We start from the raw sequence: 12337 nt of genomic DNA, 5'->3' as shown, positions 1-12337 counted from the left end.
TAGAAGGGGTCCTGAAAGAAGTCTCTGAACCTAAGGATTTTTTTTCCTAGGGGTCCAGTGATAACATTCCCCAGATGCTCAGCATCTGAATTCTGATCACAAACCACACTCCAGAGCACAGCTATGCCCCCAAAGTGGGGTAATCCACCTTCACCCCAAAGCATCTCTCTGCTCTCACCTCAATGATCTCCAGCATCTCCACTCGGGTGATCTTGCCATCACCATCCAGGTCATACATGTTGAAGGCCCAGTTGAGCTTCTGCTCAAAGCTGCCCCTGGAGGTGATGGACAGGGCACAGATGAACTCTCGGAAATCAATGGTGCCATCCCCATTCTTGTCAAAGGTCCGGAAGGCATGCTGGGCAAACTTGGAGGCATCCCCATATGGGAAGAACTGCAAAGCAGAGCACACAAGGTGACGTGTGGAGAGGGATAAGGAGCTGCAGCCAAGGTCTGAGTCAGTACATAACAATTTAAATCTAGAAATCCTTGGGAGAAAAATAGAATCAATGGTAAATTTCACACAAGTTATATGTGCCTCACAGAGGGTCTGTTTGCCAACCTTTTCCAGTAGCACTTTTACTTCTAAAGAACTGAGCGGATGCCCAAAATCCCTCCAGGAGCTGAAGGGATGTTTCCATTCCCAAATACATCCTACATCCTTTAAATTGACCTTTGTTAAGTTTGGATCATTCCACTTGTGTTGTGTTGTTACAAACATTATGAATTAACTTTGTCCCTGCATGGAAGCGGGCTTTCATGGTGGGTGGGAAATTGGCAACACTGATGAAAGGCAGACCATACTGCTGGTGGTACTGATATTTGAGCAGTTAATACCTGAGACTGTATTATAAACAACTTGATAAAACATGATTTTATAATAAAAATTAGAAAAAAATTTAGTTTTTTTATTATTTATATTTGATGCATTTCATTTCAACTTTGGTATAATGATTGATGTGTGAAGTAAATTTTTTTTTTTTTGTGGTTTTTGGGTCACACCCAGCAGTGCTCAGGGGTTACTTCTGGCTCCATGTTCAGAAATTGCTCCTGGCAGGCACGGGGGACCATATGGGACGCCGGGATTCGAACCGATGACCTTCTGCATGAAAGGCAAACGCCTTACCTCCATGCTATCTCTCCGGCCCGTGAAGTAAATTTTGAAGTAAGTGATACATCTTTTGACATCCAAAGAACTTGAAAGTTGAACAATTATGAGTATAACATTAAGCAGAATACATATATTTAACTGTGCATGAATCTTTTACTCGAATATTTAGCATTGATGCTTTTATAAACAAATATCAGACTATATGACTTACTAACAACAGAAATTTCTTATCACTATTTTGGAATCTGAAACCCAAGAGCAGAGTACCAGTATAGTTGATTCTGTTTAAGATTCTATTCTGTTTTGCTTTGTTTTGGACATATTCGGGAATTCTCAGGCTCTGCTTTCAGAAATGACTCCTGCAGGAACTCAGGGGGGCATATAGAATTCTGGGGACCAAACCTGTGTAAGGTAAATGTCCTACCCATAGTACTATCAATCCAGCCACTAAGATACTATTCTGAGTTGTATTATTCTATTTTCATGTTTAGTCTTCACATGCTGTAAGGGGTGAGAAAACAGTAGGGTCTCCTACGAAAGGTTACCCAGAGTATTCAGAAGTGTTCTGCCTTTATCACCTAAACACCCTTCAAAGGTCTTACCTCCTAATGGCTCACATAACACTTATTTGGCATAGATTGATTTTTAATTTTAATTTTTTTTTGTCTTGGAGACCATTCTCAGTTGTGTGTAGGGTTATGTTAAGAAATCATTTTGCTGGGGCTTAGAGGACCAGCTATGGTGTTGGGGATTGAACCCAGATTATATACATGCAAAGCAAATACCCTTCCTGCTGTACTGTCACTCTTGGGTATAGATTTATAAATTTATATTTGAAGTCACAAACATCTAGTCCCTAGCAACTTGTTTAAAACTAGACAAATTTAACTATGAAAATTTGACTAAATGCATGATAACCTGATATAGCTTATCTTCAATAAGTTGCAAATTTCTTTTTATTCTTATATGTTTGTGCATTTACTTACTCAACTTTTCTTTATCATTTAGTTTATGGTCATACTTGGTAGTACTCATGGCTTATTTTTGGCTCTAAACTCAGGGATTATTCCTAGTGGGCTCAGGGAAACATATGAGGTACCAAGGATCTTGTGTAGCTCTCCTCAGTAGGGCATTCAAATCTTTTCTACCTACTGCTCTGTTGGAGCTCAGTCTTGGCTCCTTGACAGAAACTAGGACTGGCAGGTAATTTGCAGAGCCTGTGGCCAGTTTGTAGGCCAGAAACAAGGCTCCTGAGAAAGAGAATCTTGCAAAGGAAAAGCACAGGAGTGAAGAAAACACCAAGCTTGGAAGGCCTCCAAGTTTTGCTGTGCAAGAGCACAGACCTGAGAAAGAGAGGAGAAAGCAGTCCTCCTACATTTTCTTTTCACTTTTTTTGGGGGGGCCACACCAGTTTGATGCTCAGGGGGTACTCCTGGCTAAGCGCACAGAAATTGCCCCTGGCTTGTGGGGACCATATGGGACGCTGGGGATCGAGCCACGGTCCTTCCTTGGCTAGCGCTTGCAAGACAGACACCTTACCTCTAAGGCCACCTCACTGGCTCTGCCTCCTACATTTTCTATAGTGGGTCTCTCATCAGGTCTTCCCAGAAGGCCCCAAGAACCTATGTGTGGGAGTGCAACTGACTTTCTGTCTCTTAACCAGCAGAAGGTCACATCTTTTCTAGAGAATTCCCTAGACCTAGATTAGCACACAAATCTTTCACTCCCTGGGGATGCTTAGAAATGAAGCTACCATTTGTATCAGTCACCAGGCCTTGGGAGTACTACTGTGGTTGTGCAACTATATTCTCTTCCTGAGCTGAAAGAGACTTTGCTGCCCTCCCTCACTACCTCACCACCTTTTCAGTAGTAACCAATACATGGGAGTATGGTAGGGTGACTTGCAAGCTGGTCAAGGGACAGTACCCCAGGCCCACATGACATTGTTGAGGGGATGCTCAGGATGTTTCTTCATTTCCTCTCTCCGTGATCTTCCTCCAGGAAAACTTAGTGGACCCAAGACCTCTTGTTTTACCTCCATGCCACCTCTCCTGCCGACTTTCTCCTCTGGTTCAGCCCCACTTCTCTCATCTGCCTCCTCCACAGCACCCCACCTCCTCTGTTTGGGTCTTCCATCTGCTAAATTTCTTCTGCTTTCATGGCCTCCAGCATCCATGTGTGGAGTCATAGTAGTCTTCCTCCCATATAGCTCAGATGTGTGCCTTCTTTCAAGAAAAGCTTAGTGGAATCAAATCTAACCCTTTTCCCTAGCCATCTCTGAGCTTCCATATTGGCTCAATATAAGCCTCAAATAGTGTGTCCTACCTTGGGTTTACCCATCCAGAATCCCCTGAACTGCCCAAAATGAATCCTCAACTTTTACCTGGCAGCCGGTAGCCCATGGTTGTTCCAATCTGTATTCCTCAATTTTCTAACTTTGTACCCTGTTAGGGGACACCACACATATCCCTTTCTTTCTTATTCCTTAGCTCTATCATTTCTACTTCATCTTATCTTGACCAATTAAGAAAAAAACCCACCTTGGTCTCAAGGACTTGGGACCAGTCACTTGATCCCAGTGAGTGACTGCAGTGATTTAAAACAGCTGCTTCTCAAGCCTCTAGTCATGAGTTCAAATCCCTGATGCCCAACTTGTGCAGATCCTGGGATCCAGCTTTGCTGCTTTAACCTGGTATCTCTGCTGCCTGTAATCTCTGATGTAATGTACAGCTTAGCAGAAAAGGGCACCACAGCTGGAAAGAAGTAAGCACCATGGGCAGGAAATGCAACTTCTGGTGAGCATACAACTACTCCCAGTGAACACCACAGTTTAAGGATAGTAAACTTGGTGAGCACCACCACTGATTGTGCAAGACTTGTATATCAGTGTTTGAGCCTGGGAAAGCACTACAGCTGAAAATGTGCTTCATCTCCATCCACACATTGCAACCCTGGTCAACAAGAACAACCCTGTATGAATAACAATAACCATTCCAAGGGAAGGAGGAGGGCAGAGGGAACTGAAAAAGGGAGGAAAAAAATGGGGCTGGTGCAATGGTACCACAAGTAGGAAGCTTCCCTACCCACCTGACCCACCCGAGTTTGGTTCCTGGCATCACCACCCCAAAACAAAAGAGAAAGAGAAAATAAAATTTATACAGTCTTCCCAACCAGAAAAACAAGATTCACATTTTCATTATGTTCAACATAAAGAAGCCTTTGAGCTTCACCTCCATGAACCCTCATAGCAGATGACTCCTGTTTCTTCCTCCACCCCCACCTTTGAGGCTCATTCCCTTCTAGCTAATTATTTGCCGTAGGATGAGCAACTTCTATTTCTTTTTCGTCTGTTTGTTTTGCTTTTGCCCCACTCAGCAGTCTTCAGGGGTTACTTCTGGCAGGCTCAAGGGACCATAAGGGATGCCTGGAATCGAACCCTGGTTGGCTGAGTGCAAGGCAAATGCTCTACCTGCATTCTAGAGTTTAGACTCAACTTCTATTTCTGTCTTTGATCATTCTGACCTGTGATTCTGGAGAAACATTAAGGTCTCTTCTCCCTGCACCCGAGTTCTCAGTTTACAGGGCCCACACAGGGAAACCCCAGCTTTCCCGGCAAGCAGGGTCTCCGGGTGGCACCAATCTTTGTATGAGTCACACTGTCAGTGTCACCTCATGTTAATTAACCACAGTCACATGTCTGAGAGGGAAGAGAGGGGTTTCACTACAATGGAAATTAGAAATATTAAAATATGACTCATTAGAATATGATCGATCTCCTTTTGCCAGCACTTGCTAACCTGATTTATTGCCTTTTTTACCCCCCACCAAGAAGCTAATAATGGAGGCCAGAAGATAGAACAGTAATTAGGGCTCATGCCTGGCATATGCATCATTTCCAGCACCACATGGTGCCCTGAGAAGTGCTGTTTACAAACCTGGAGGCTCCTGAGCACAGTTGGGTATGGCCTTGGAGAACCCCAGGACTGATTCATTTATTTTTTGGTTATACCTGGCTGTACACAGGGCTTACTCCTGAATTTGCTCTCAGAGATCACTCCTGGTAGGCTGGGGGACCAAAAGGGGTGCTGGGGATCTAACCCAGACTGGTAGTATGCAACACAAGTGCCCTATCTGCTGTATTATTGCTCCAACCCAGAACCCTGCTATCTTAGAGGTGACCTCCTGAGAATGGTTTGAGAGGCTCCTAGGTAGAAAATAAAGCTGATGACCAACTGAGGAAATTGGTTGACAAGGCTATCCTGAGCAGTGTTTGGATGCTTGGTCTTTGGTTTGGTGCTGCTGATGCTACCAGGGATGCAGAGGGTCAATAGACAGAGCATGGACCTCACACTGATGCTGCAGCCCTTTGAGCTACAGCTCTGTCCAACATAGGGGACATTTCCCTTTATTGGGGTCACTGCATGTTGCTTGGGTCCACACCTGACAGTGCACAGGGCTTAGTCTTGGCTCTGTGCTCAGGAATCACTCCTGGTATGGTTCGAGGGATCAGATGCTGTGCTGGAATTCAAATCAGAAATTCAAATCCACCTTTCCCCCCTATTCTATCTCCACAATCTTTATAAAAGGCATTTTAAGATTCAACCTTTGTCCTTCTCCTCTGTGCTGTGTGAATTCCATGAGGGCAGGCACTCTAAGTACTTCGGCTGATTTCTCCTGCCTAATGTCTCTTGGTTATATGTTCGATACTTAGAACATGAATAAATGAGGAAAGGATTTTCTTCTCTTTAGACTTTCTAAATAGCTGTGTAGTTGCCACTGACTTACCCTTCTAGATACTGAAGACAATCCCCGGCCCTGTTTTTTTTTCCTTTGTTGTTGTTGGTTTCCCCCCACCTCCCTTTTTTAAAGTTGGCTTGGTAACAAAGGAGCCAATTTTTTAGGACAGAGGTTTAGCACCATCTGCCATTGATATTTATTTTGGGGATTATTTATTTAATATCTATTATTGTACTGTAAATTCCCAGAGTGCAAAGCCTATTTGCTCCCCAGTGTATTCACAAAAGGGCAGATTTTGCAGATGGTTGGTGCTAAAAAGGATTTTGTCGAGTGATCCAGTGAAGGCGCTTCTGCAGTGCCAACTGATCAGAGGCTGCTGGTCTTGCAGTCACCAAGGGCTGAACATGTGTTAATCAGGGAAGTTCTGCCTAGGAGAAATTCTAGTGATGATGAAAATAGAATGTAACCTACATGGTCCAAAATTATACTCATGACCCTGTGCTAGGTGCTGGGAATAAAACAAAACAAATAAAGGTTCAGAATACAAACCTAAAGACCCAACCCAAAGTCAACTACAATAGAATCAAAAGACCCAAACTACAACAAGCTATATACAAAAGGGACCTGTTACACTAGCAGTCCAGGGGGCTAGAGGTGTATGGGAGGCATTCTGGGAACTCTGGCGAAGGGAAGTAAACACTGGTGGTGAGACTGGCCTTATTTCACTATCACTGTGTACCTAAAACACAACTGTGAAAGACTTGTAATTCACAATGATCTCAATAAAAATTAAAAAAATAAAGTATCCGAATATTGAGGATCCCTTGAGGGGCCGTTTTGTATAATCTTCAAAAATGTTCCCAGGACAGACTATTTGGATGTTATTTAACTTCAACCTTAACTTAGATAACTACATGTGGTTAGTGGCTTCTGAATTGCTTAGTGTGAGCTCTTGCAAGGATAAGCTTCATTAACTTCACAATATTCCTGTGACACACGATTCTCCTTAGTTCCATTTCATGGACAAGAAAAGGTCCATGAGCTTTTAAGTTAATTTTCTTCCCGCCATGTTTATCTGAGTCTTCTGCAGCTGGACACTAAGGAGCAGGGGGAATATTTACTTTCTGAGAATAAGAATTTACACAACAGAGAGCAAGGAAGTTAGGGAAGGAAAGGGATTTTTATTGTTGTTTCCACCTTGACTGATAAACCTTCAATCAGAAAGACTGTCGCACCACTCTGTAGTGAGGTCAGTTATAATATTTTCTGTTGGTGCAATTCCTCCTTACAATAAGTGCTGCTCTTAGAAACTATTGGAGACAAAAGAAATTAGCTTGAAAGGTCAAGCCAGGCATGTACCCAAGGCTCCTGGCCGGCGGTAGCAGCTGGCTGTAGAGGCAAAATACGAATGCCAATCTGCTCAATAATTCCAGCTACTTCTTACTGTTTCTCTTAATAGAATATTAGTCGAGGAAATAAACCTAAATAGCCGTTTGAAGCAACGAGCTCATTTATTGCATTATGTAATTCTTAGCTGCCAAGTTCTCAGTATGGCTATTTATCGCCACCTTCTGGCAAAATGTATGTACTTCATGGAAATGCTGGAAAGGTCTTTGAAGGGACTGAGGAATGTTTCCACCCCACTTGAGATGAGGACACAGACACACACAGACACACACACACACACTACATTTGTGGTGCTGACTTTTTGTGGTGCTCTTTGCCTGTGGACATCACGGGGTATTGAATTTGTAGCCTCTTTCTTTATCAGTTACTGAACCATTAGTTACTGAGGGAATTTTTTGGTATTTTTCTGAAGGGCTTTTGGGCCACACATGGTGGCTCTCAGGGGTTACTCCTGGCTCTGCACTCAGAAATCATTCCTGGCAGCCTTAGGGGACCAAATGGGATACCAGGGATTGAACTCGGGTTGGACGCATGCAAAGCAAATGCCCTACCTGCTATGCTATTGCTCTGATCCACCAAAGTGAATTTTTATAACACATTCATTCCTCAATTTAACATTAAATGAGCACTTACTAATTTAAAATCTCTTTCTTAGGTGCCCTGAATGAGGCATAAGAAATGCAGAGCATGTAAGGAAAAGTGAGGCAAATAAATATTCAATAATCATATAAACAAGCATAAAATGCCATGTGACACATAGATAGAGCTTGGTACAAGAAACGAAGATAATGTTGGTCTGAAATAAGGAAAATGAGTGTTCAGTTCCCTCTCCTGCAGGGGAAGGCTGCAGGCAATTCATTCTGCTCTGCAGTTTAGCCATAGCTTCTGGCAGAAACACGCCATGATTACACAAACCTAGCTTTTGATTGTAGCCACATGCCTGCCCTGAACCAACTAGCTGAAGAAACTAGAAAGGTTTGAGGTCTTTGTCTTTCCCCAGGCCCACTGCAGATGTAGACATACCTCTCTGTAGAGAGTGATCAACTATTTTTCTCTCAAAGAAGTGAATATATCCCAGATTTCTTGCTTCCCATCATTAACCTCTGCACCCAGGCCCCATCCAGGACAACAGAGAATGCCTGGGGGCTGCATTAGAAAAAGACCCTCAAATACTTGGCTTTCACTCCAGTGCAATCTTTCTTCTGGCCTTTGCACTAACATCTGCCTCATTCTTTTGGAAACTGTTTTCAGTTTGGAGAAATCTTTTATTTTTTTTTTTTTTGGTTTTTGGGTCACACCCAACAGGTCTCAGGGGTTACTCCTGACTTTATGCTCAGAAATCGCTTCTGGCAGGCTTGGGGGACCATATGGGATGCTGGGATTTGAACCGCCGTTTTTTGCATGCAAGGCAAACGCCTTACCTCCATGCTACCTCTCCAGCCCCAGTTTCGAGAAATCTTGCCTGATTCCTCCCCTCTCCTTTTCCCACTCACTCCAGTATCTCTCCATCTCACAATCACAGGTAACTGCCTCAATTTACTGCAGGCTGCAGGTAAGCTGAACCCCATCAGACACAAGTATGTGTGCCTCTGAGGTTCTGCTGCTATCCTGTACCAAAAGGGACTGGTAGACTGGCTGAAAGAAAGAGGATTTCTCTCCAGTGCTGTCCAAGGCCCAGTTCCTGGGTGAGGCTGGACAGCTCCACAACTCAGAATAGATTCTTCCCATTCATCAGCCAGAAATAGAGCTCAGGATGGGATCAGAGATCAGAAGAGTGTTCTGGGGCAGCCTAGCGCCCCCCCCCCCCCCCACGCCAACCACTCACTCCCATGGGTCATGGCAGAATCCCTTTAGACATATCCTCCTGCTGGTCTGTTTTCGTTTTACAGCATCAGCTTAAAGTATTTGACTTATGAGTCTCCACCCAGACTATCTTTGATCCCCCCAGAGCCTGGAGGGATTGGCCAGCTCCTGAGATGGCCTTGTGGAGCCTTGTGGAGGGCTGTGCTGGGTCATATGGGTCATACCTAGCAGCGCTCACGGGTTACTCCTGGCTGTATGCTCAGAAATCGCTCCTGGCAGGCTTGGAGGACCATATGGAATGCCAGGATTCAAACCTCTGTCCTTCTGTATGCAAGACAAACGCCCTACCTCCATGTTATCTCTCCAGCCCTCCACTAGGCTCTCATGCAGTCCTCACTGTCTGCTGTTGTCTTGGTCTCATGCATGCTGAGGGGGTGCAGTGCCTGCAGACATTAGCAGCTATAATCCAGCTCCCTCACCTGGAGGCTCTATCTGGGGTCCAGAAAGATCTGCACTCCTATCTGCTGCTTCTTCCCTTCTGCTCTGCACTATGGTCCTGGGGTTCCTGTATTATTTCATCGTCTTCAGCACAGACCATAGGGGAGCAGGGTATCTGGAGGGACCAAAGGGCAAACACTCTACACCTCACAAAGCTCCTTCGTAGGCAGAAAGAAGGATCTGACAATATTTCTGAGACCCAGAAAGATCTGTGCTTAGGACAGGTAGATGGGGTCCCCAATTCTGTAGCTGAGGTACTAAGGTTGGAGGAAGAAGATGAAGTGGTCAGACCTAAGCTTGGGGAGCTTGTTAGCCTTCTAGGACCTTGGTTGTGGCCAGATGTTGTACTGACACTTCACTGCAAGGATGCATCATCACTGAGAGTCAGAAGGTCCTGCCTAGCATCAATGAAAGGCAGAGGTGGGTATGGACTTGGCCTAGTCTCACTTTATACCATTGGCTAAGTTTATTCATTTGCTGATAAATGAGCCTTTGTTTTCTCCTCCACAATATGGGCCAGTAATAATGACTACTGACTATAGATTATTGTAAACTTGACTTGAGGTATCTGGGTATGGAGAGGTCTCCTTTTCTTTCCTTTCTCCTCTCAAGGCTGTCATGACTTGTCTCATATCCTACTGCTTACAAATGGCACCTGGATAAGCAGAAGGTTGGGGTGGGATATCAGGGCACAAGTCTTGGGCCTATGGCGAAGGTGATTCTCAGGAGGGTAAACTGGGTATTTGGTTTTGGCTTCAGGTTCTTTATGCCCATAATAAAATAAGACCTTATTTTCTGAGCTCACTAATGTTTCTGTACTTTTTCTGATCCCTAATGTCTCCCCATTTCTGCCTCATGGCCTCTACTATCCCTGCCCCTTCTCCACAGAAAACTGTCCAAACTGGTGTGCTTATGCCCAATGAAGAGAATCTGGTTGGTTTTAGAAGTAGAATAAGCTCCAGGCCTCAAAGTCTTTCTGGTCTGGGTCTTGCCTCCAAGACGAATTCCAGACCCCCTACAGTCCCCCAAACTTCTTTCACCATTTGGAACCCTTGATGTAGCTCAGGATGTACTTGGGGTTTTGTGTCTCACACTCCACCAGGCCTCATCTTGTCTTGCTGCTTCTTTTGCCCAGACTCTTTCATATTCCAGTTAGCTGTTGTATAGTTTTTAGTTTCTCAGAAAATCCTCTTGGGAGCATTGGCCCAAAGAACCCCCTACTGCTATATATAGATTCCACAGAGTTCCTACTATATAATGTTGATATTTATGAACTATATATGGGATTGTTTGCTTAATTGCTTTTTCATCCTCAGTAAATGTAAGCTACATGAAGACAGGAAGTGATGTGGTGGTTTTTGCCCATTATTATAATCCCTGGTACCTGGTAAGGGGCCACACATATAAAAGTGATTCATAGGTATCTATTAAACGAATAGGTGATACTGCATACCGGCTTCTTTTTCAATCCCAAGGAAGAAATTTATCCACCCAATGACCACTAAAAAAAGACTGAAACAGGTGCTAAATATTGTTTAGAACCATCTCCACAAAAGAAGACTCATATTTTGGTCTTCACATGCTTCATCCTCATTACATTAGTTGGTGATTCAGAAAGGGATGAATCACATCAAGAGAGGTACAGGCACTGGATCACAAGGATGGGAAGAGGGAAGAGACATTTCCCTTTAATTAGAATTGGTGAGTCCCCAAACTGTTTCTTGCCCAAGTGTTCATTCAACAGATCCTTGCAAAAGCCTGGTGGGTGCCAGGCTCTGTGCTGTGCTCTGTGTGGGCGAGAGGGAGGGCGAAGTGAGGCAACAGAGAGACAGTGTGCAATAGAACACCTGCCCTCCAGCAGACCAACACAGCAATACAAAGTCTGATCTCCAGGAGGAGACTGCAGTGTATGTGCTTATCTAATCTGGGGAGGGGGCTACCCAGCTTTTAGGTCACTTCCCTGGGTTATGCCTTACTGCTCTGGATGGTAGTGCCCATTTTCCCTAGTCATGGTTCCAATGGATTCCAGCTTTTAACACAGCTATCACATGCTCAAGATTCTTGTATAGCTACATCGTGTGTGTGTGTGTGTGTGTGTGGTGTGTATGTGTGTGTATAGGAGTTTGGGCTATATCCTGCCATACTCTGCACTCAGGAATTACTTTTGGTTGGCTCTGGGTAGCTGGAGATTGAACCTGGGTTGGGTGCATGCAAGACAAATACCCTATCCATCATACATCATACATCTCTTTGGCCCCAAATTACACCTTTCTTGAAAAAAAAAAACAACAAAAAACTAGTCCTGAACTAAACTTCTAACAAAGGAATGTTTGCCTCTTGGATCAGGGGAAGTAATTTTTGTTATGGCCCAAATACCTCTGTTTGTATATTTATTAACTCCAGTGGAACTGCCCCCACAGTGTAATTTCATTTCATTTCATTTTTTTTTAAACCACACCCCCAAGGAGCTCAGGATGTTACTCCTGAGGGTGGTTCCTGATTGTGCTGGGAAGTTATGAGGTTTATAGTGCTGGAAATTAAATCTCAGTCTTCTACATGAAAAACATGATTTCCAGTTCTTTGAGTCATTCCTATGGCCCAGTCACATATTTTCTTATCATCAATAAGAAAGTGAGAAAAATTCAGATTCTTCCCTAATCTAATCTTTTCTATGATCTTACCACAAAAAAAGCCAGACACACCTCTACTCTAAAGGAAACGGAATGCTTTTCTATTTATTGTAACCTCACTGCATTTATTTTAGGCTATGGTATACCATAG

At 43.9% G+C, this 12337-nt stretch overlaps 1 protein-coding gene across 1 annotated transcript in view; it reads right to left on the bottom strand.

Annotated features, from left to right (window-relative positions):
• The window catches only part of VSNL1 (visinin like 1), a 64850-nt gene that overhangs the window by 6879 nt on the left and 45634 nt on the right, over window positions 1–12337 (bottom strand). The window contains exon 2 of the mRNA XM_049784865.1: window positions 179–394. Coding sequence (XP_049640822.1) covers window positions 179–394 — 216 coding nt within the window. The remainder of the gene's footprint in view (window positions 1–178; window positions 395–12337) is intronic.

The sequence above is a fragment of the Suncus etruscus genome, chromosome 12 (genome assembly GCF_024139225.1).
Source record: "Suncus etruscus isolate mSunEtr1 chromosome 12, mSunEtr1.pri.cur, whole genome shotgun sequence".
Classification (NCBI taxonomy): Eukaryota; Metazoa; Chordata; class Mammalia; order Eulipotyphla; family Soricidae; genus Suncus; species Suncus etruscus.
Note: the sequence above shows the minus strand (reverse complement) of the source record. Positions and strands in the feature narration are given on the sequence as shown.